This window comes from Crocodylus siamensis, chromosome 3 (assembly GCF_052110815.1).
Source record: "Crocodylus siamensis isolate JL-2025a chromosome 3, ASM5211081v1, whole genome shotgun sequence".
NCBI classification, from domain to species: domain Eukaryota; kingdom Metazoa; phylum Chordata; order Crocodylia; family Crocodylidae; genus Crocodylus; species Crocodylus siamensis.
Genome location: NC_143397.1, coordinates 224,664,569 through 224,690,167, shown reverse-complemented (window position 1 = coordinate 224,690,167; position 25,599 = coordinate 224,664,569). Strand labels below are relative to the sequence as shown.

The 25,599-nt window shown below is 43.5% G+C and overlaps 1 protein-coding gene across 1 annotated transcript in view; it reads right to left on the bottom strand.

Annotated features, from left to right (window-relative positions):
• Positions 1–6,257: 6,257 nt before the first annotated feature.
• DCAF13 (DDB1 and CUL4 associated factor 13) overlaps positions 6,258–25,599 on the bottom strand; it is a 42,992-nt gene continuing 23,650 nt past the window's right edge. The window contains exons 8-11 of the mRNA XM_090040474.1: positions 24,590–24,754; positions 20,606–20,741; positions 7,943–8,106; positions 6,258–7,035 (exon numbers count right to left, since the gene is read on the bottom strand). Coding sequence (XP_089896600.1) covers positions 6,948–7,035; positions 7,943–8,106; positions 20,606–20,741; positions 24,590–24,754 — 553 coding nt within the window. The 3' untranslated portion in view covers positions 6,258–6,947. The remainder of the gene's footprint in view (positions 7,036–7,942; positions 8,107–20,605; positions 20,742–24,589; positions 24,755–25,599) is intronic.

The window sequence follows — 25,599 nt, the reverse complement described above, 5'->3', positions numbered from 1 at the left end:
AGGGGACCATAATTTGGGGTTTACACACCTGTGAGTTGAAACTCAAAAGGGATCCTACAAAAAATGGAAACCTGGTCATATTACTAGAGAAGATTATAAGCGTATTGCACAGACATGCAGACAGAAAATTAGGAAGTCCAAGACACCTTTATAGATGCAAGTGGCAAGAAACATAAAAGGCAACAAAACAAGTATGACAAAAGAAGAGGACCAAAGAAACCATAGGTTCCTCAAGGCATGTAACCTAGTTTACAGATGATGCAGTATTTAATGGCTGAATTATTTAATGGCTTTCTTACTTCAATCTTCACAAAGAGAGTCAGTTACCAAATGACAAGCACAGTTGGCAACAAAAATGCAGAAGGAAACAAAGAGCATAGAGCAGTGGTGCTCAACCTTTTTGCCTGGCAGGCCAGGTTGGCAGTGCCTGGCCCATTTGTGGGTTGATCCAGCCAGCGTTCCCGATCCAGCACCAGGGCAGGCACAGTGGACACCATCTGGCCATGTGGAAGCAAGCAGGGGCAGGCTGGTCTCAATGCAGCCCCACAGGAGAAAGGAACTTGACCCAGCCCCATGGAGAGGAAGGGATGTGACCCAGCCCTGTGGGCAAGACCCAACCCAGCCTCACAGGGAGGAAAAGGGTGTGGTCTGACTGTAGGGGGTGTGGCCAGGCCCCAACCCAGCCCCACAGAGAGAGAAAAGAGGATGTACCCTGGCCCTGTGGGGAGAGGCGGCATGATCCAACATGGCTCCACAGGAAGGGAAGGGGGCATAGCTTGGTGCTGATCCAGAAGTGAGGGGCAATACAGCCCAGCTGTGCAGGGGAAGGGGTCACAGGCCAGTCTGGCCCAGCCTGGACTGGCTGCGATGGGCTTGGGTTTTATGAATTTGGCAGGGGGGAAGGGATTCCCAGCCAGTTAGGGATTAGTAGAAGTTGATGCCTTCAAGTTGGCTAGATGGGATGCACATTTGGGTACTGAAGGGATTGGCTGATGTAATTTCTGAGCCACTGGCTATCATCTTTGAGAATAAGTTGGGTCTGGTCCCAGGTGACTGGAAAAGGCAAGTACAGTGCCCGTCTATAAAAACAGGAAGAAGGAAGATCTAGGGAATTACAGACCAATAAACCTAACCTCAATACCTGGTAAGATCAAGGAGCAGGTCAAGGAATCTATTGTAAAGCAGGTAGAACAAGGTGTGCTGACAGACACACCTTGGCTGCGCGCTAACTCATGGCACTTTATACAAAGTGCCATGAGTTAGACTACTTCCCCCCTCCCACTGACCCAACATATGTTGAGTTGGGGCAGTGGGGCTGGAGCCTCCAAGAAGATACAGAAGCCTCTGAGGAGGCTGCCAACCCCTCTCCCTAGTCCTGCTCCTCTTGCCCCCCTCCCCCCAGAGCTGCCAGCTGGGGTTTGTTGCCCGGTTGGAGGGGGTGGGGGTAGAAGAGAGCTCCCCCACCTAGCTGGCCTGGCCCAGCTCTCCCCAGTACCCCAGCTGGGGTAGCTAAGGTGAAGCCGTGAGGCAAGAGGTTCCGTTCCACCTGCCCACCCCACTCCAGCTCTAGCCAGGCAGCAAACTCAGCTGTCAGATCAACGTGCTCAACAGGTAATCATCAACAGCTAAAATCTGGATTCCCCGGGAATCTGTCCTGGGTCCAGTACTGTTCAACATTTCCATTAATGATTTTAATGATGGGATTGAATGTACACCTAGCAAATTAACAGATGAAACAAAGTTGGGTAAAGTTGTAGGCACTGGAGGGCAGGGCTAGAGTCCAGAAGGACCTGGATAGACTGAAGAAGTGGTCCACCTTCAATCAGATTAAATTCAACAAAGACAAGCACAAAGGCTTGCTTGCACTTGGGACAGAACAACTGCACGCACATATACAGATCATGGAATAACTGGCTAGGCGGCAGTACTGCAGAGAAGGGCCTAAAGCTAGGCGACTGTGGCATTGATGCCTACAGTCAGGTGAGCTGCAAACCGGCTGAGGGGCCGCACTCAGAGTGGTGGTGGACGGGTCATTTTTGACCTGGAGGGATGTGAGCAGTGGAGTCCCCCAGGGTTCAGTCCTTGGGCCCACACTTTTCAATTTCTTTATCAGCAATTTGGATGAGGGGGTGAAAAGCACCCTGTTAAATTCACGGACGACACCAAGATTTGGGGTGAGGTTGGCACGCTAGAAGGCAGGGACACGATACAGCTGGACCTGGATGCGTTACAGGGGTGGGCAAATGAGAATAGGATAGGATTCAATACTGACAAGTGAAGGGTGCTGCACTTGGGCAGTAAAAACCAGCAGCATACCTATAAGGCTTGGGCACTCTTCTTGAAAGTCACAGAAAGAGATTTTGGAGTCATTATCAATTCCAAGATGAACATGGGCCATGAATGTGAGGACACGGTCAGTAGGGCTAACCGCACCTTGCCGTGTATCCACAGATGCATCACAAGCAGGGCCAAGGAGGTGATCCTCCCACTCTGTGCGACGCTGGTCAGGCTGCAGTTGGAGTACTGCATCCAGTTCTGGGCACCACACTTCAGGAGGGATGTGGACAGCATTGACAGGGTGCAAAGGAGGGCCACTCGCATGATCCAGAGACAGCAAGGCAGACCCTACGAGAAGAAGGCTGAGAGGGGCCTGATGGCCATCTACAGACTTACCAGTGGGGAATGGGAGAAACCCTGATCCCCTGAGCACCTTCCAGAGTAACAAGGAATAACGATCATAAGTTGTTAGAGAGTAGGTTCAGACTAAACATTAGAAGGCACTACTTCACAGTCGGGGCAGCTAGGATCTGGAACCAACTTCCAAGGGAAGTAGTGTTGGCTCCTACCGTGGGGGTCTTTAAGAAGAGGCTTGATGATTACCTAGTTGGGGTCACTTGAGCCCAGTTTTCTCTTCTGCCCAGGGCAGGGGGTCAGACTAGAAGATCTGCAAGGTCCCTTCATCTACATCTATGAATCTATGACCTGGGGTTGCAGTAGACTGTGACCGGAGGCAGTCTTAGGACCGGTGCCAGTACCAGCCCACCCACCTGTCAAGGGCAGTCTGCCAATCTGTCTTTCCTGCCATGCCTTCGATAGAATTAATAAGTTGGTTCCAAGGTGGTTTATGCCCTACTACTCAGGGCGTACTATACAACTCCAACCGCTCCTCTTATAATGTCCCAAGCCTCACAGGTGTAATACTACTGTCTGTCACTTCTGAGTTCCTCTTATGCTAAGGCTCTCTGTGCCCCTGTAACTGTGCCCCTCTCTGATGCTAGGGCTCTCTATGCTGCACATAGCTCCAGTCCTCCAGTACAAACTGAAACACAAGCATAAGCCCCTAGGCTATAACTTAAACATTATCACTGACAACAGTGCTATGCCCCTTTAAGGAGACAAACTTCCACCCTTAGCACAGCAAGCTCCCTATCCTAAGTACCTGGGAGGTTCCTAAAGTCTTGCAGCACTTGGGTAGTAGGGCTGTGCAAAGCTTTGGACCCTGATTCAATTCGGCAGAGATTTGGCCCAATTTGGTGGCCGACTCTCTGAATCCAAATCAAATCAAAGGACCCTTTAATCTCCCTTAATCGAGTCGGAACCCTCCGAATTGATTTGGAGAGATTTGGTGATTCGGACGTAGACACAGCTTTAAATGTTTTTTCTACATATCTCTAGATAGCAGTCAGCTCATGAATGCTGCGATGCTGGGACGCATGGAGTGTCACACAGAAGCATGGGGGGCTCCCCAGCGTGCTCAGCAGCAGACCTGGAAGTGGACCAGAAGCACTTCCAGTCTACTACTGGGTCCACTGGAGAGTTCACTGGGCTCCCCCCGCCGCACTCCCCTGGCTCAGTGACTGGTGCCTCCTGGGTCTGGGGGGCACCTGGGGTCCCCTCCAGCCAATTTCTGAGCCGGGAGATGTGGGGGGCCCCCCTGCGCACTCCCTGACAGACCCAGAAGTTGTCCAGAAGTATTTCCAGTCCCCTTCTGGATTTGCTGTCAAGTACACAGGGGGGAGCCCCCCATGCTCCTGTGAGATGCTCCAACCGCCCCAGCACAGCAGCATTAACAAGCTCCACCTGGTACCTCGAGGCATGTAGAAAAAACATTTAAAGCTGTGTCAATATCCAAACCACTGATTCTCCAGATCAGCACTGTATCTTCAGATTTGGCTGAATGAAATCAGGGACAGTGATCCGAATCAACAAATCGAATCGCTGTCCCTGATTCCGGCCGAATCTAAATCCAATAGGGCCCGTTTCACACACCTCTATTGGGTAGCAAAGCAGGCAGCACCAGGTCTCAGGTAGCTTCCTCATGCTGGAGCTCCTTCTATGGAAGCTGCCAGAGAGAGTGCGTGTGCCTGCTAGCTACAGCCCCGGGTTTATATGTCCTGAAACCTTGCCTCCTTCCAGTCATGTGATGCCTGCAGGAGCTGCCCAATTTTCCCCTTAGGCTATTACTTTGGCAACCCACAGCTAGGGAGCTCTGCTTAACCTCCAGAGCTCCCTGGCCATGCTGCTTCAGCCTTAAAGGAGCAGGCACATCTTACTGCCCTGTTACACAGACCATTAAGTGATTATGAATCAGTGTGCTCTTTTGTAAAAGACAACAGTATATTGGGTCATATTAACAGGAGTGCCAACTGCAAATTAAAGGAAGTGAATCTTCTGCTCTACTATGTACTGGCAAGTACTGTGGTTTTAGGCCTCACACTTCAAGAACGATGTGCCCACTTTGGAAAGAGCTACGCAGAAAGCAACAAAAATATTAGAGACCTGGGAACCATGATTCAAGAGGAAAGGCTGAAGGAACTAGGGTTATTTACCTTGAAGAGAAAATTAAGGGAGCATTGGATAACAGTCTTCAAAACCTGAAAGGTATTTATAAAGAGGATGCAGATAGACTATTCTCTATGGCTGTAATGGACAGGAGTAGGAGCAACAGACTCAAACTGCAGCAGAGAAAAGTTAGATTGGAGATTTCTGACTACAAAGGTGTTCAAACATTGAAACAGGCTACCTAAAGATGTTGTGAACTCCACCCCTGCAAGTTTTCAAGAGCAGGTTAGCTAGACACTTGGCTGGGACGTTTAGTCAGGAATAATACTGCCTTAGGCAGGGGACTGGACTAGATGGGCCTGGGAGGTCCCTTCAAGTCCTACCTTGCTATGATCCTAAAGTCTACCTAAATTCTATTTTAGCTTTAGGGTCGAAAGAGAACTCAACAGATCATTGAGTCCAACCCCCTGTCTAGGCAGGAAAGAGTGCTGGGGTCAGACGACCTCAACCAGATGCCTATCCAGCCTTCTCTTAAAGACCCCCAAGGTAGGAGAGAGCACCACCTCCTTTGGAAGCCCATTCCAAGTTTTGGCCACCTTCACCATGAAAAAGTTTTTTCTGGTATCCAGCCTAAATCTGCTATCTGTGAGTTTGTGACCACTGTTTCTTGTTACCCCAAGAAGCGCCCTGGTGAACAAAGCATCTCCAATCCCTTGCTGCATCCCCCTAACGAATTTGTAGGTGATCACAAGATCACCTCTCAGCTCTCTCTTGTGGAGGCTGAAGAGGTCCAGATCCCTCAGTCTCTCCTCATAGGGCTTGTCCAGTAAGCCCCTAACCATATGAGTGGCCCTCCTCTGGACCCTCTCAAGTCTATCAACATCCTTCTTGAACTATGGCGCCCAAAAACTGGATGCAGTACTCCAACTGTGGTCTAACCAAAGTTGCACAGAGGGGAAGTATCACCTCCTTGGTTCTATTTGTCATGCATCTACTGATGCATGACAAAGTCAAGTTAGCTTTGCTGACGATTGTGTCACACTGACGACTTGTGCTCAAGTTTTTTTTCAGATCACCGTAAGTGCTCAGGTCACTTTAAAAATAAACCTGAGGTACTTTGGAGGTACTAAGTGATACAACTTTATCCATCATGTTAAAGCACAGGTGATCAGAATCTCTGTTTGTCTTATCCTAAAATGGTACTGCTTACAGCCCACTCTCTCTTAACATCACGCAGTTAAGAAGGACACCAGGTTAAAGCTGTTCATATTTATCAATATACTTAGACTCCTCTATAGAGTCAGAACCTCCACCCCCAAAATGGAAGATAGGCATCTTTCAAATAGTTGTTAGGGAACAACGAAATAAAAGATACTTAAGCTGTACCCAAAAAAGCTTTACATGTACAAATAAGATGTTTATCATAAATCTTACCTGAAGTATTTTCTACGACCTGATGAAACATACACAAAGAATCATTTTAAGATGTTTTAATTTGCTTGAAAAGTACAGACATGTTTTCAACATCTCTATTACTATTAGCACAATATCTTGACTCCTAGGTTTTGACAAGTCCTATATCCACAGAAGGGTTCGTGCACAACAAAACCCTATTACGTCCTTGGCCTGAGACAATTTGGTTGAATCCCTTATAAACAAAGGGGAAAAAAAAGAACACGTTGCAGTACAATGTACTGTCATTGAGCACAATCATGATCTGTCCTTATTGTACAAAAGATAACTAACGAAGACGGTTTTTCTAATACAAAGTTAGCCGTTAAAAACATGGCCTGCAATTTCTAACATGAGACGATACTAATTTATTTGCCACAGAAAAAACTGAAAAAGTAGAGTCAGTACCACTGGCGCACTGCTCTCTGGACAAACTCCCACCTGCATTAGGAGGGTGAAACTACACAAAAAAGTATTCAGATTGCCACAGGCATATTTATGCTAACTGTTATGTTTGGCTAGGAGACTGTGTAGGGGCCGCTTATAATTCCCCAAATTGGATAATAACCTAAGAATTTGTGGGGCTCTATAAAGAAGAAAAGTGATCCATTAGAAGTCACATCAATCAAAGCTGGTGCCTCCAACCATTTTACAAATGTGATTATTTTAAACATAAACAAAATTAACATCCAAAGCTGTAAACCGGCAAAGGTTTATTTCACAACAGCCACAACATGCTTTTTCTTCTCCGACACAAATGGCAAGGATCCTGGCTTGCTGTGCTTACGGCGATTCAAGTCCCTGGAAACAGACAAGAGAAAGATGAAACTCAATGGCAAGTATCAGAAGGTCAGATATGCTAGATTTTTGCTTAAGTCACTACTGCAAGCATCCTACAGTTCCTAAAAATGAGTGTTTTCAGAGTAAAGAATAAATAAAGCAGCTAGCTTTCATTAATATTTGCATTCAAAATTTGAAAATCTGTTACACTTAGAAAAAGTCCATATTTTTAAACACACCCTCCCTTCTAGAGCAGGAACACTGGGTTTTGCTGGTTATTTTAATTATAAACTAGACTTCCTGTAGACATTTATAGCACTGGGGGTGGGGTGGGGTGGGTGGTCCTTTGGCTACGAAGGGTACCAGGACCAGAGTAACAATAAACCTGCTCAGACCCACCCATTCCTCTATTCTCTCTCTCTGCACATGCCAATGTTTCTTCTTCCATTGGCATGGGAAAGGGAACCCAGATGTTTTGGACTCTACCCTCTACTGCTCCTAGGGTAGCTGTACAGATGCCTCTTGGGAATGAAAAAATCTTTCATAAAAAATCTGAGCCTGGCACCTCAGAAAGTTAAATGTGATCCTGCCTTCACAATTAAGACTAATCCTTCTATCATTAGAGTCCAGAGAAGATTTGGAAAGGGAATGAGGCCTCTCCCCACAATCTGATATTCTTTCCAACTCCTCAGAGGGCCTGGGGAATAAGTTGGTCCCCTTTGCTACTCCTGGCAGGCTGGCCTGCACTTTATACAAAACTAAAGATTATTAATCCAATAACTGATATTAATTTGTCCAAATCCATATCAGTTTTTTATATGAGCTGCTCCCTTGTTGAGGCCCCATGCAATATTGTTACAGTATTGTAACAGCATGTTTTACTAAAACAAACTGGAAAAAAACAAACAAAACCATAGAGGAAACTTACTTTCGCCGACGAGCTTCCCTCATGATACGTTGCTCCTTGGCCTGGCTATAGATGGCTTTGGGTAGGTGACGGTGACGAGCTATGCGCTTGATTTGGGGGTGGTGCTGGAACTTCTCCTTCAGCTTTTGGTTGTAATTCATAGCTGCTTTCTCTCGCGGGGCAAGCTGTGGAAAACAGATGGGTTAAAGATGTGATGATATAACTTCTGCTACAAAACAAATCTGAATACAGAAGACAGCTTGCAGGTTTTCCTCTGACAATCTCCACTCCGCCCCTCCCACCCATAACCCTAAAAAACAGATTGAGGCTAATTAATAGCAATCCTTAACACGTTTTGTGCGACTCCATTGCTCAAATGCAAAAGTGGCACCATATTCTAAATTTTACCCAGGTAGTTAATTTTATTTCTCAAGTAGTGGACTTAAAACAAAACAAAACACAAAAAACCCCCAGAGAATAAAGAAGAAATGGAGACTCCCAACTTGTTAGTAGCTCTAAGCCGGTTGGGGAATAAGATTTGGCATCTTATATCAAAGCAGAAGAACATGAAACTGCAAATGAGTGTTAGCACCAGCTGGTTATCAGCTTCTGCTATGAAACAAAGATGCATAGCCATTTTCCCATTTAACAACATATATTCTTAAGAAAATGTCTTTTTATAGCTTCTTCTGAAGGCAAAATAGTATCTTCATTGGGTTTGTGCAACCGGGATCTACATCTATTTTAACAAAACCAGTCTGTTAGAAATTGCAATGTACAAATGAGAAACCTAAGTCTTGAATTGTTCATTTTGCACAATACCGAGTTTGAACTTCTATTAGGCAAATAAAATGAAACTTTAGTGTAAAGAGTACAGGGTATATGGGCAAATTAAAATTGCTATAAGAACTATTACATTGTAATTTTAAAACTGACAACCCAAACTCTGACAGTTCTTTTGCACTGAGCATTAGAAAGGGTGAGATCTCGCTTTTTTCTGGGTAATATGCAGAGGATGTTACTTAAATGAAGCTTGTGACCCTTTAGTGCTTCGTTTTCTGGCAATATAAGGAAGATTGGTAATTTTTAGCTTTGGTTTAAATACCCTGCTGATTCAGACCCACAGCTACCAGAAATGTCAAGTTCAGTTCTTTGTGGCTTTGCTAGAAGATCTGTGTACCGTGCACTTTCACACCTCCATTCCTAGGGCAGGGCATATTGAATCTTTATCAGAAATATTTTCTAAAAAGTGGTCACAAGCTTATCAAACTAACTCAAAGCTGTACATGGTGTCTTCCCAGCCCCAACTTTCCTGTATTCTACTCGCTTCCCCCTCAGAAAAAAAAAAATTCTGACTAGAAACCTTTTCCATTCTGAAAGATTTTGACAGCAGCTTTTTGCCTCCTAAATAGTACAACTACTTCAGTAGCAAAAATTAAGAACGAAAAGATAATATACACTGCTTGTATTACTCATTTCAGTTTCTTGGTTCATAATTTCAGTAATTCTTTAGTTATTGTAGGACCTTCTAGGGCAGACCAAACCTGAAATTCTAATATGTGAGAACAAGCAGAAACGCTCCCATTCACATATGTATTTTTAAACAAATGATTTTGGAACTTCTTTCCACTTTATGAAAACATTCTTTTGTTGGTTTTTTGGGGGGAGGGTTAAAGGCACATCAATAAATCTTTCTCCTTTTAGAGGTCACCTTTATTACACAACCTCCCCAACTAAAATTTTAATATATTCTGAAGAAATATTTCCGCTATAGGTTCAGACATTCTTTTGGTCTGAAACATCTTGCTTCCAAGTCCTCAATTATATTAATAAAACATGGTAAAAGTTTCTGTCTTTTGGACTACAAAAACATAGGTGTCATCAGTGTGGCTATAATTTATCCATGCTTTGAATAGAAAATGTATTCAAATATCAAAGCACAAAAATACACTGAATTTTTGTTTCCAGGGTTTCTAATCCCTAAAACAAATTCTTCCTTTCAATACCTGCCATAATCCCTTAAATTTCAACACGCAAGCAAATCCTGCAGTCCTTACTAGTTTATATATATAAATTCCCCTTGTAGTCAAGTTCATTTTACTGAGCCAGCCTAAACAGCTGTTTCGGTCAATAAATCCCCGGTGTTCCCACTATGTAGCAAACTGCCAACATAATCCAAATTAAAGACCTTTTATTTTAATTAAAAGCAATGATTTTCTTTAAGAGGAACAAACTGCTGATGATTCATTACAACTTTGCTGATTTTGCAGACAAAAGTGATTCTGTAAATTAATTTATGATGCATCCAGGACAGAGAGAGAGAGAGAGTGTGTGTGTGTGTTAGATAGATAGATAGATAGACAGATGCATGCAAAGTGAGATATTTCAGTACTTCAAAGCCTGTCGCAATTTTTGTAAGTTATTTTATATACTTGTGATAAATATAGTTACCCTGGGACTTTTAACTGTGGGAAATGCTATGTAAAAGGGATATCACCTATTATAGTCACAATTATCCTCTAAGTGAAGAAAGCCAAAGGGTCAAAGTTACTGTCTAAATACCAAAGTTGAAGGCATAAGATACCAGAGGAAAGAAAGATATCGCACAGAAAAGGGAAAGCCCTGTTGCCAATAACTGTTCTGCAATGATGCTTCATGCAGATATGGGGTCCACTCAAGCAAAGCAGGCTTCCTGGACTGGGGCCATGGTGTTTAGGGACTAAAATGCTCCAACAAAATTGAGACATCATTAGAATGTATATAATACTATGTGTGAAAAGACCCTGCCCTAGGGAGCTTATAATGAACCTGTACCTTCCTTGCCATTAGGGAAGAAATTTGTATTCTAGTGTCCCTGACAAGTCTAAGCTCTGTTTTCATCAAAACAGAACACCCATCCCTCTTGATGAATGGTAAATCAGAGAAGGGCAGTGTTATGCTGTCACACAGAACAACCTTAAGTTATGACTGACCACCAGAAGAATCCTGATCTTTAGGCCAATGGCAACTGGGAGCACAAGGGATAAAACATGAGAAGTGATACAGGGAAGGATGGAAATTAACTGTGCCACTTAACGGAGGCAACGATATGAAGTGAAAAGCAAGGGGAAAACAGAAGTAGCACCTATATTGTCTGTACTGGCAAAGTGTGTCCTAGGTCAACCCTTTCTTATTGCTGTCTTCCTTAATGGGAGAGGCAGAACCCAGTCATTTCTGGTGCTTTCTCCAATCTATAAAATATATCCTTGTAAGCATTTTCCAAAGGAACCTTGATACAAGGGGACAACTAAGCTAAAAATATGTCCTTTTAAATAGGTCTGCATTTGCACTGTACATCTGTTCAAAAAGCACTATTCTGAGGCTGCAATGAAACTGCTGTAACTCAACCTGGAGAATATGAGGCAAATGCTATCTAACTTGTCCAGGTTGTTCTTTTTTGGTTAGGGGAGCTAGAGCCCAACTACAATATTTAATAAAATATTAACAGATTCTGGAAATATTTCTGGCTGCAGCATGCCTTTACTTCTACATTTCCTCTTGCCTTAATGAAGCAACCTCTTATATGTATTGCTACTAATTGTCATCAATTGTTACCTTTCAACTTAATTTAAAGCTTACTACATCTGAATTGAGAACACTAACAGTAAAGAAAATATGGATGTTAAACAGCAGCCCAAATTATAGCAAGTTCAGCCCCAGAAGAATAAAAGCAACTCCTAAGCTAATGTGATGCCAGTTATACCACCCAGGACTACCTACGTATAAGCCTTATGTCACAAAATGAAATTTAACGCTCAAAGTAGACTGAAAGGACAGTCAATTATTCAGACAGGCTTGATGCTCTCTTGCTAATGTGGTTTGCTAAACCAGAATACAAGGAGCTATAACTGAACTTCCCATCAACTCTTTTGCATTACTTAAGTCAAGAGGTTTTGCTCTTTTCATGTCTTTTTCAGAATAGTGCAGATAAGCGGTAACCCTACATGCCACATGGATTAAAGGTTATTTTCATACCAATACTTTATGCTTGCCAGAATACCAACCATTCCCCAACTAGAAAGCATTTTTGAATTGTTCTGTACTCTGCTTTATTTCCCAGTCAGTTCTTTACTTCTAAAGGAGGACTGACAAGCAGACCTGGGCCTGTTTCTCAATACGCAGAATGGTAACCATGTGAGAATCAACAAGAGCCACTTCCACGTAGTGATCCCTCATAACATCTGACAGCCAAGGGCTCCCAAACAGACAAAAATGCATAAAGATAAAGATGCGGACACTGTTTTTGTCGTGTGACAGAAGAACTACCATGTCAGGGGGCTGGATCACAAGTTTTGTAATGTTTTAACATTCAAGCCAGGGCTGGGGTGGCACAGGCGCTAAGGCGTACAGTTGACAACCCAAAGGTCACAAGTTTGAGGTCACAGCAGAAGTGCTGATAGTGCAGCCTGTCAGATTCCAATGAATGTGCAAATTCTGCTAAATGCCTTTTCACAAGGACATGAAAAAAGAAGGCACATACCAATTGCAGCACAGATCCTTGATGCTCTTGTGTAGGTTCTATGCATCTTACTACTACAGTTCAGAAAAATACCCCTCTTCACACAAAAGTGAACTTCCCATTTCTCTCCCACACGCCTTATTTATTTATTTTAAAGAGTTCATTTCCCCGTGTACACCAGTAGTAGTTTGTCTTAAATTTCTCGGCCTCTTCCAGATTAAGATACGAGTACACTGGGCATATTAAAAAATTGACTCTTGGTACTCCATACTGTATACGTAGTGGTTGACTGTGAACCAAGAAACAAGTCCTATATTAAAATTTGTTGGTTTTTTCCTTTTCTCCCAGCAACTATATAAAAAGTGCAATTTATGTTTTAGAACAGACCAGAGTGCTAAAGTTGTTTTTAAAATCCAATCTCTCTTATGTCTTGAACAACTGAATTTAGTTTAACTCCAGTCCTAACACAGAATCATGTTGATTCAATTGTCAGTAGAGTGCGGGCATTGTATGCCTCTGGCTCTTTCAGCCTTTGAGTCTTGCTTATTTCACTGATTTTGTGTAATGAGTGAAATGCCAAATATATTAAGAGAACAAAGGTAAAATGCATGCCATAACTGATGACTAATTGGGCAGTCATAGTGCTACAACTTTCCTATCAGACAAATACTGGCCAGCCACAACATCAACAGTACATTTAGTCTAATTTACCTGGAACCAGGATCCAAATGAGAAGCAGAAGTCTTGCTACACTTGCTATCAGCAGTAAGCAAAACAAGAAAGGACCCAGGCCTCCTCAGAATAAATGAATCTTTAAAACATAGTACCTCACTTAAGAAAAAGATGCTGTCATGTTATTAAAAATGCAATCGTTTTGGGATGAGTCATTCAAGAAAGAATGACACCTAAGAAAAATACAGCCGCTTAAACAGCCAAGTTTTCAGAACAAGTACTTCAGAGCTCTCTCCGGAATTACTGACTGTTCATTTCTGAACTTTAAGATGCTACAGGAAGACTGGACATTTATAAAAAGGCAAGCATTCCTTCCTTTATTGTACTAATAATATAGGCACACTAAAGGCAGGAAGGAGAAATACTACAGAAAAAAAACTGAACCTAGTAAATAGTCACTGCTAAACACCTAACAGGAACTGCTATATAGAAACAGACAGCACTTCCATTTGGTCCAGTATCCTGGATCTGACAGTGAACAGCCAACTTCAGATGCTACAAAGAAAGATGCAAGAACTTCCTAGAAGACAGAGGAGAGATAATCGGTTCTGCCCCAAGGGTTTCATCCTACAACTTTGTTACCTGTTGTCTCCAAACCTTCATTAAATCTTTCCAAACTCAGCCTGAAGAAGGAGCTTGAGGCAGTGAGATATTGTTTGCAAAAAGATTGCCTCATTATAGTTATACTGTCCCCTTATTCATGTGTTATGAGACAAGGAGAACAGAAGCTCCCAATTCATCATATTCCCTCATATTTAACTCCATTTTGAGATAAACAATCCCCAATTTCAATTCTTCAGGAGTTTTTCCATGTTTTTAAATATTTGTTGTTGTCTCTCTCAAAACCCTCTCTAATTTCCTTTTTGGGACAGAGGGATCAATGCTGCAACACCATATTAAGGGCAAAGAAATGATTCCTGGTTATTACATAAAATGGCATATTGTTATGTATTAAGCAGACAATCTTATGAACTTAGTCATATAGGGAATCATGTTATGCTCTGTTTACAGGCATTTATGCCAAATCAGAGGGAAGGCTTTTTGCAGGGGGTTCCTTTTTACTGGACCAACTATAAAGTACCCCACTTCAGGGCTTCCTGAAACTGTGTCAAGTCACACCCCCCCCCCACCCCCCCAAATCTACATTAATAAGAACTCACACTGACTTAGCAATCAAACCTATGTATAACCTCCAAATCAACATATTACAGTGCTTTGATACCATCATGGAAGGCATGTTACCTGCCTAATCCCAACAGAAATAATTTGGGCAAGGTGTTTTACACAGAATTCAGTGTTGGGGCAAACAGCATAAGAGCACTAAAGAGTGAAGGCCAAAGGGCTTAGCAATGCTCTTTGTAAAGAAGCCCCTGCACAATGTTCAGGTGTAGACAGCTTTCAACTATGCTTGCTAGTGATCAGCCTTGATATTTGTGAATCTGTGCTAGCATTTAACTTTGTGTCCAATCTTCAGAATTTATCTTAATCTCTCAGGCAATCTGCTAAACTAAAGATGAGTGTAAAAAGTGCCCAAGGCCCAGATCCTGTAAAGCACTTGGGTGTCTAAATTCTGCCTAAACCCAAGACAGTGATCTACAATATACGTGCCTAATCCCTTAGGTCAGAGGTCAGCAATCAGCACGGAGCCACTGAATCAGGCTCATGGAGCCAAGAGGCATGGTTTATACCACTTTGCATCATGCCATAGCTGGGTGCTTTACCCATGCTGCATTGCAGCTTGGCAGCAGAAAAGCAATGATGGCAGCTGCTGGGTCCCAGTGCTAGCCCACCTTTGACCTGAGCTAGTTTATTTCAGCCAGCTGCTGAAAAACCAACCCCTGCCTTAGGTGCCTAAATTTTGACTAATATAGTTTTTTAGGCAGCTGAAATTCTGCCTGGCTGGACTGAGCTAAGCAGTTCAGCACCTACCATGCTTCAGCTTATTTGGGATTCGCTAACTAGGTGTTCCTGCACCTAAGTCCCTGGAGGGGCTGTATCAAATATATTCGGAATGTGCCTAGCAAACACACTCTGAGAACACTGAGTCTTGTATAAAACAAGACAGAAAGGTGGGGAAGAAGTAATGCCCAAGTTTTGTATTGCAGGACTGCTTAGGTATTTTGCATTGAGTCACTGAATTAAAAATAATCATAAAACAGTGTTGACAGTAGAGACTGGAACCCAGGATTCCTCCTACTCCCAGCCCAAACTGCATAAACTGGATACCTTCAAGTCAGCTGGCCCTGACAACCTGCACCCCAGGGTACTCAAGGAGCTGGCAAGCGTCATAGCCCAGCCCCTAGCACGGATCTTTGAAAACTCCTGGCGCTCTGGTGTAGTGCCCGAAGACTGGAAGAAGGCCAATGTGGTGCCGGTCTTCAAGAAAGGGAGGAGAGTGGATCTGGCTAACTACAGGCCCATTAGCCTGACTTCTATCCTGGGGAAGATCTTAGAAAAGTTTATTAAGGAGGCCATCCTTGAGGGACTGGCCCAGGCTAACATCCTAAGGGACAGCCAGCATGGGTTTGTTGCGGGTAGGTCTTGTTTGACCAATCTCATTTCCTTCTATGACCAGGTGACCTATCACCTGGACAAGGGAGAAGAGATTGATGTCATATATCTTGACTTCAAAAAAGCTTTTGATCTGGTATCCCATGATCACCTCTTGGCCAAACTGCCCAGTTGTGGCCTTGGCTCCACCACGATCCGCTGGCTGGGAAATTGGCTTCGTGGTTGGACCCAGAGGGTTGTGATTGATGGCAGTCACTCATCATGGTGCCCTGTAACCAGTGGGGTCCCTCAAGGCTCTGTCCTGGGACCCATACTGTTCAACATCTTCATTGATGATGTGGACATTGGAGTTAGGAGTGGCCTGGCCAAGTTCGCCGATGACACCAAACTTTGGGGCAAAGCATCCACATCAGAAGATAGGCGGGTGATCCAGGCTGACCTGGACAAGCTCAGCAAATGGGCAGACGAGAACCTCATGGTGTTTAACACCGAAAAATGCAAGGTTCTCCACCTTGGGAGGAAAAACCTGCAGCACCCTTATAGGCTCGGCAGTGCTACGTTGGTTAACACTACAGAAGAAAAAGACTTGGGGGTCATCATTGACCACAAGATGAACATGAGCCTCCAATGCGATGCTGCGGCTAGTAAAGCGACCAAAATGCTACTGTGCATCCATAGATGCTTCTCGAGCAAATCCCGGGACGTCATTCTCCCCTTGTACTCGGCCTTGGTGAGGCCGCAGCTGGAGTACTGCGTCCAGTTTTGGGCTCCACAATTCAAAAAGGATGTGGAGAAGCTTGAGAGAGTCCAGAGGAGAGCCACGCGCATGATCAGAGGTCAGGAAAACAGATCTTACGATGACAGGCTGAGAGCCATGGGACTCTTTAGCCTGGAAAAGCGCAGGCTCAGGGGTGATCAGATGGCCACCTATAAGTTTATCAGGGTGACCACCAGGATCTAGGGGAACGTCTGTTCACCAGAGCGCCCCAAGGGATGACGAGGTCGAATGGTCACAAACTGCAAGACCGTTTCAGGCTGGACATAAGAAAGAATTTCTTTACTGTCCGAGCCCAAGGTCTGGAACAGTCTGCCAGCGGAGGTGGTTCAAGCACCTACATTGAACACCTTCAAGAGTAAATTGGATGCTTATTTTGCTGGGATCCTATGACCCCAGCTGACTTCCTGCCCTTTGGGCAGGGGGCTGGACTCGATGATCTCCCGAGGGCTGGACTCGATGATCTCCCAAGGTCCCTTCCAGCCCTAATGTCTATGAAAATCTATGAAATAATTTGGTAGAATTCTCCCAGGTTTGTTCTCCTGATAAAGAAATTTACCCAGAGTCATGTGTACACACGTTCAAACACTCAGGCCCTTAAGTGGAGAGCTTGCAGTACTGACACTGTGCAGCCACGGGGAGCCCTGTACACACATTTCAAGATGTTCCACAGACTCCCTTACTCTGCCTGGTGAAAGATGTCAGCAATGCCTAGGGCACCCCTGATTGGCTGATACAGACTGCCTACAGTGAGCCTGTTTCCCTTTAACAAAATGTGAGGATTGTGAAGGGGCTGTATTCTGATCCCTGCTGAAGTAGCAGAGTCCAGCCAGTGACACAGTCTCTTCCTGGGCAGGGAGGGGATGCTGAAGAACTGCAATCTCTTCTGAAAGAAACCCCAGCATGTGCAGACATTCACTCTCCCAGGAGAAACTCTTGAGTCTTGGATTCTTTTCTATCCCATAAAGCAGTTTCAACTGAGAAGTACAGAAGGCCCCTAGTCTGTGGGCTGATGGTCAGGGCACTTTCTAGGCAGGTGACTAATGTGAGTTTGAAACCCATCGGGTTAAGAACCTAAAACTCCAGTCACCCAATTCTGGGGCTCTAACACAAATACATGGGCCCACAACTACCCATCATTGCCACTTTCACCCCCTCGTCTGGCTGTATCTCAGGTAGAAAAAGGTGAGCCAATCACCTACTCCCAAAGTGAAAACTTTGACACTTAAAGCCAGAAGGATTTTTCAAACTGTGAATCCCAATCTCATATAGCAACCTAACTCAATGCTGAAATTAGGCACCTCAGTCTGAGAAAGGGGCAGGATTTCACACCCCCTCCTTCAATGTTTCCTATTAGATAGCTGAGGCGTCTTGCTGTCGTGAATGCCATCTGTATACATCAAACTCTCCCCATGAATAGGATGGAGAACTCTGCACTTGCATTTATGAATTCTGCTTCAGAAGTTGGGCACTTGAAAGTCAGGTGTGGTAACACTAAGTGTTGCTCTAGCTATATCCCTTTGGGGCTCTGAGCACAAATGACATGTAAACTAAGTTTATGACCTTTTGACTAAATCACTGAGGTACTTTTGAAAGTTTACCTTTGAAACTCAGTACCACTGGGTTTTAAATAGTGCAGACATAAATCAACTCCTAGAATGGATTTCAGGCCTTATTTTTATCCTGTTATTAGAACAGATCAATTTAAAAGGCATTCCTTCTAGGTGTTTGTAAAGCATCTACATACATTGCGATTAGTGCCTTTGAAAAATATAGGAATACAAACAGTAATCAATGTAATTTCATCAAATTAAATTAGATTATACAGATGGTATAGAAAAATGGCAGATTGCTACTAAATACTATCCATTCTGAAATAATTTGAAATAGCTAATCCAGTATGCTATATTTACAATTTACAAGAGCTATGCAAAGTTGATCCAACATTTCTGAAAAGCAAGTATTCCTCCTGTAGCTTCTCAAAACAGCAGTGTCTCAACTGTGATCCTAGTCCCTTACTAGTCAGGAAATTGAAAAAACACAAAATTAAAGCAGAAATCTAACTCCCTATCTGGCCTCCTAATGGAACACAGGAACATTCTAAATATTATAACAGTTAAGGGTTCATGTATTAAAATATCAGAATCATTGCAGAGGTTTCAGTATGATTTGGACATTGTCCTCTGCCCACTCTTCACACAAAGAGCAGAATATAAAGATGCATATTAAATTGTTTCTGGCACTAATTTACAGCGATATGGGAAGGTTAAGGGGGTAAATGCAATGCCTTTTCTGGTCTGTATGCAAACAGTGAATGAAGGAGATGGACTTGGGTTCACACTTTGGTGCCAGATGCAATGCAGTGCTTCTGTACTACATGCAAGATGAGTAGACAGGTGAATAAACTGATAGTAGGATTTTATACAGCCTCCTATTACTGCAATGCCTCAATACCTCCAACATAAAATTAAGAGCCATAGTAAAGTCCCTAGAGGACTCCTTGGAGTTTCTGGACCTGGAGGTGTTTTGGACTGATATTTATAAAAAACCCTATCTAGAACTGCACCTGCAAAAATCACCATAAACACATCCAAAACAGACCAAAATAACTACAAAGGCAGCTTAAATAAGGGGAAAAAATGAGCAGTCAACATTTTACAAAAATTCAATTTTAGCAATCATTTGTTATCATAAACATTTTTAGAGGCTACATACATTTTTATCTATCACATTACAACTTAAGATTCTTTCCTCTCCAACTTTTACAAAGAAAAATGTATTGCTGAGAAAAGTAAAGCAGACTGACTACTCCGCAGACTAATTTAAAAACAAGCAATGCAAGCACCCCCAAACTGCCTTACCAGTATGACTCCACCATGATGGCCCAAGTGAGCAGCAGATAGGGCAATTTTAGGCTCCATGCACATTTAAGCCTTGATATTCTTAACAACATTACTCAAGAGGATATACATTAGCAGCAACTGTGGCACTGGATTTTGGCCTTATCCATAATATGCAACTTCTGCTGGTATGACTGAAAACCCATCTATTTGGGCTCATATTAACTTCTAGTTTTAAAGACACATGCAAACCAATGTGGCTTATTTTACTGAGCTAAATGGTTTAAGCCAGCAGCAGAGCAGTGTTTAACAAGCCACAAGCTGGAACAATCTGGCTCTGATTCGTAGCAAACCAGGTGGCTTCTACACCCTGTCAGCAGCAAGGGGGCATAAACTGGAAGTTGCCCAGCCCAGGTGCATGCACGGGCAAAGCTGCAGGCTGGATTTGGCCTGTGAGTTGTATGCTGCCAACCCAGGGGTGGGCAAAATATGGCCTATGGGCTGGATGAGGCCCACCAACTGCTTGTATCCAGCACACCCCACAACTTATACCAGCTTGGGAGCTGCACAGCTACAAACGAACAGCAGCTTGGGAGCTACAGACAGGTGGCAGCTTTCCCCTGGGGATTGGGGCATCGCTCAAGCCCCCCCTTGGGACAGAAGGATGGAGGCTGAAGCTGCCGCCCGCACACACACCAGCTCTCCCCCCCCCAATCCCATTCCACATAGGGAGGTTTGGTGAGCTGTTGTTGGGTAGGGGAATAAGAAAAGCTCCCTATGTGGCCCTCAGGCCCAAATAACTGCCCACCCCTGTGTTAACAGAGTGTGGGTTAGCCTAGGGGGTTAAGGGGAGGTACAAGCTAATGAGATTTTCAGTCACATCAGTATAAATTGTCTAGTATAGATAAGACCTTTGTGACACAGGCACCTACCCCAGCTGGAAACGAAACAAACATTTTCATGTTGGTTGCCGAACACCATTGACAGTAATGACGCTGCAGAGTCGCACTAGATATGTGAGGCCAGAATTCTGCCCTTTGTCTCTGCTGCCCTGGGCTGAAAAGAAAACGCTTTAGGTGGCAAATATTCATCTGTTTTGTCCATAATGATTGAAATACTGACTGAATGACTGAAATACTAACTATATTGGATATATTAATTTGCATATTAACACATTTTAAAAACAACAGTAATTCAACAGTTTTTTCCTTCCAGAAAGCTCTGAATATTTTTAAAAAGCGGAATATCTAGAGGCTTTTAATAAAAAAAACCCAAAACACTCCCAGCTGCCTGAAAATCATGGGGACAGTTAACAAAAGGTTTCTTACCACACCCAGTTTTTCAGAAGCATTAGCTTTCCACAGACGAATGTTCATCTCATCTGACCCACACAGAATGTACTTATTGTCAAAGGACCACTTTACAGAGATGACATGCTGCATTCGCTTTGTATGATATACCTCCCTAAAACAAAAAGAAACATTAAAGAAGTATTACAGTTGCCTTATCAATCATTTCTGTTTAAAATATCACGGAGCTTTTTCTTTGACTCACAGAACATTCTTCAAATTGAAACACAACAAATTAAATGCAAGCACAACATACCAACTAGATTGGCATAAATTTAGAATCACAGACCATAGAGAAGTAGGGCTAGAAGGGACCTCCAGAGCTCATCTAGTCCAACCCCCTGCCTGTGGCAGGATCATCCCTATGCAAACTATTCTGTACAAATCCATAATCTAAACTAGAGGTGCACCAATCTATCAGTCCCTAACATATCAGCACCGACAAAAGGAAAATTGAAATTACTGGCAATTGGCTTTTCTTGGCTGATGTGGCGAATAATGTTGCTGATAAATATTACATATATGAGCGCAGCCGCAGCATGCACATGGCAAGGAATGCAGCCCAGCAGCCTGGAAAGCAGTGTCCGGCCCACAAGTCTGTGGGGGTGGGGTAGATCAAGGCCCCCCACAGTGAAGGAGGGAGTGGGGCTGCGGCAGGCACTGCCCAACTGGGGCAGGGCATGGGACAGAACAGCAGGCAGCTCGTCTGAGGGGCACAGGGAGGGGGGCGGCTCCTGCCACTGTGTACACCCCCAGGGGAGGCATAGTGGTTATGAGCCCCCCAGATCTGTGCGCAGGGCAGGTTGGACTGCCTGTTGCAGGTTCAAGGCTGGTGACTGTGCCAGTCTCTTCCTGGCAGGGCTGAGGCTGTGCTCAGGCTGGGTGAGGGTGGGTGGCAGCAGTGAATTTTGGGGTTGCTGTAGCCCCTTCCCACCATAACTCCCCCTCCCAGCGCTGTCACTGCCCAGCCCAGCCCATCTGGCCCAAGCACAGCCCTGACCCAGCCCTGCTGCTGAGAAAAGGCTCTAGCAGTGCCCAGCCCTGAGCGTGCAGCAGGCAGCCTGCCCTTGCCCTACTCAAAGATCTGGGGTGGGAGGGGGGGCGGGGAGGAATGTGCCACACATACCTGTCCCAGTGGCAAAGTCACCCACCAAGACGAGCCGCCCACGACTCTGTCCAGGGCACCCTGAACGATGGCTGTGCAGCACCTGCCCCTGCCCCAGCCCCAGCCCCAGCCCCACTCCCTCTCTCACTGTAGAGGCCTCAATCTGCACCCCCCTCACCCCTTCCCTTCCTAACAGCCCTTCCTCCCAACAGACTTACCAGCTGGACACTGGTATCCAAGCTGCCGGGCTGTATATTGGCAATCGGATCGATATCGGCTGATGTGGCCAGTTAATAACCGGCCACCGGTATCAACCCAAAAAACCTTTATCAGTGCACCCCTAATCTAAACTCTTCGTAAAACTGTCAACCCTAGAAAAGATGTTAAAAATATATTCTCTCTGTTCAAATGCATAACTAGCTAAAAATTTACTCCATATGCTGCCAAAAGTACTCATCCAGACACTGGCTAATATAAATTGCATCTGTAATGGTATTCATTGGAATAATGTCACACTGAGCAAGCATTACAGATATAGGACTGCAGAGCTAAACAGAGTAATTCTGGCACTGACTGTGCAAAGAAGTAAACAGATAACAAAATCAGGCCTCTACCTCCATAAGCACAGATGAATCAATTACTATTCACTACTATTTCATTTCTCTAATCCAGGAAAATTAAGTCCAGAATAATATTTCCTCTTCCAAAACCCTCCTCTCAATTGTATTATCCTGCAACATCCCACTTTTTAAAGAGCAGCAGATTTCTCAGCTTGCTTCCAGACAGTGTACAGGAATCCAGTTTCCTTAGTCTAACTGTATTTTTCAGTTACTTTAGGTAAATGTTATGATAATGGCAGCCTAGTAGTATTCCATGCTATTGAAAAAGAATGTCTATTATTATGGCATTATAGACTCTCTCACATCTCCCCTTCACTTACTGATAAAATAGCATTAATAAAATTTCATATTTCACTGTTTTTAGGCAGAAGGTAGGACAAGATGAGATCTTAGAAACTAGTTCAGAGAAGCATGAGTGTTTAGGCAAAAGGTTACTTTGTCAGTACATTTTGCTTAGAAATACAGAAGTCAAAAACTGTTGGGAGGAACCGCAATCTGAAACAATTCCAAGACTGAAGAAAAATAAAAGAAACTGAAAAAGCTGACTTTCAGTAAGATAGAGAGGCATATAAACAGTTTAAAGAGTACGTATGGTACAGGCTATCCATAACAAAACAGACTCCCTGCAAATCAGTAGGTCTGGATAATACATATTCCAGCACCCTAAAGGAAAAGAGTTAATAAACCATCGGCAACTGCAATTCTTCTAGTAAAATAAAGCAATAAAAGAACAACTGTAAGCACATATAATAGAATAATGAAATTAAATCAGCTGCAAGAAAGGTCACAGGTTTATGAAAAACAAATGATGCCAGACAAGCCTAGTGACTTTCTTTTATCTCAATCTAATGGAAAAAAATGTGATCTAAAATTTCATGTCAGATTTAATATGCTGCTTTATGAAATCACACATAAAAGATTAATTCAGATTGGCTGAGATAACAACACACAAACACAGATTAAAACCTAGTCAGAGAAGCACTCACAAAAGGTTGTAAATTAAGTTTAAATCAGATGGAAGGGAATCAGATAGAACAGGCATCTAGAACAGTTCCACAAGCACCTGTGTCACATACAGTTTATGCAACATCTTTAGTGAAACATTCAAGAGTAGAAAACTACTCATAAAAGACAGATCCCACAATACTGGGAAGCACTGCAAATGTCATATAATAGCACCTACATGGATTACCAATATATGTAAGAAATAAAATCCACACCAACACACACAAAAATAATACCACATTTTCTTCACACACACCACACATCTTTTCCCATAATTCACCTGATGGAAATCAGGGTGCCCATTATAAATCAAGGAAATATACCAGCATCAGTTTGTGTGGTTTAGGAGTCTGCCAAGAGAAAGTAAAAGTATATCTGCGCTTGCTGCACACAGGGTTCCCTAGCTGCTGACTACAGACGCTCCCTCTCAAACCCTCCCCACTCCCAGCAGACACTCTCTAAAGAGATTTTTTTCTTCATTCTACTTTCCAAAAACAAGGGGTGTATGCAAGAAAATATGGTAATTCAGAACCAACATCTATGCAAGATACCTTTGAAAAGCAATAATGTCAGTGGGGACCTGAAGCGTTAACAGAAACCAAATATACGTTTGCAATGAAAAATGGGGAAAGAGGGACCATAAACTTTAGGTTGCCTAAATAAGGCAAATAATATCACACAAAAAAGAAGTGTTAAGTCCCCTGTTCTATACAAAATAGACATTGCTGTACTTCTCATACTACAGCTCTGGGCATGTTAGAACTAGGTATCAAGAAACAAAGAAAAAGTGATTTAACAGACATGAAAGCACCCAGGAGAGCACACAAAACACCAGCAGACTCTCCCTATGCCTGAAGAAGGGTGTTTGTGCCCTAAAGCTTGCAAAGAACAAATTTTTCCAACTATTTAGTTGGTCTAATACAAGATCTCGCATTTACCCAAATACCTTTGTCTTAACAAACATGATAGATTTTATTCCCTTGATCCTATAGTAATTTTAGCAGAAAGCCAGTTTTACGAGCCAGCCTTACCAGCAACAAAATTCACTGCTCATTAAATAAAAGTGTAATTATTTGGTCAAATATCACTCCTGAAACTATTCATAGACTGAGATTCAATATCCACAGCAAGAGAATCTATAGGTTACATAGGTTAACGCAAGAGTGAAGAACCTTCAGGAGGGGTGACAATAAAGGGGGCTCATGAGACAGATTTATTTATAAAATTACTGACCTGCTATGACCTTTATCTACTGGAAAAATGCGAATAGATTTATCAAAGCTGGCGGACACAAATTCTTTCCCAGTGGGAGAATAATCCACATCAAGAACAGCAGACACATGATCCATGTGCACCATTACAGGCATCTCCAGAAAGCGCATATCAAAAGTATATAAGCTGTAAAAGAAACGCATCACATTTTAAATACCATCTCATAATAACACTTCATATAGCTTTGTGTAAATCATCATAGTGCTTAGGGTTGGAAGGGACCTAAACAGATCATCAGGTCCAACCCACTGCCCCAGGCAGGAACGGATGCCGGGGTCATAGTTTCATAGTTTCTAGGGTCGGAAGAGACCTGAGTAGATCATCAAGTCCGACCCCCTGCCATGGCAAGAAAGAGTACTGGGGTCAAACGACCCTGGCAAGGTGTTCATCCAGCCTCCTCTTAAACACCCCCAGGGTAGGAGCCAGCACCACTTCTCTTGAAAGTTGGTTCCAGGTCCTAGCCGCCCTGACCGTGAAGTAGCGCGTCCTGATATCTAGCCTAAATCTACCCTCTGCCAGCTTGTGACCATTATTTCTTGTCACTCCTGGTAGTGCTCAGGGGAACAGGGATTCCTCCAGTGTCTGCTGGTCCCCTCTGACTAGTCTGTAAATGGCCACTAGGTCACCCCTCAGCCTTCTCTTGTGAATCAAATACCTGTGATCCTTCAATCAAAGAACTAACTTGATCAGGTAGATTACATTGCTATAGATTTCGTCTATGTACATAGCTATTTGCACCCACACAGCTCAGGTTTTAGAGCAGCGTCTTAAAACCATTCATTTTAAACCAGACAACTGCTAATAAACTACAAAAAGAAAGGAAGATACCCAGGGTCAAAAAATCTACTAGCTGGCAGATTTATTTGTCTAGTCAGATTTACATTTTTCCTCTGCTCATTTCAGTGAAGGTGGGTCTCTGTCACTTCACTCTACCTTCAGCATCTGGTTTTGATCTCTGACTCAGTCTTCTT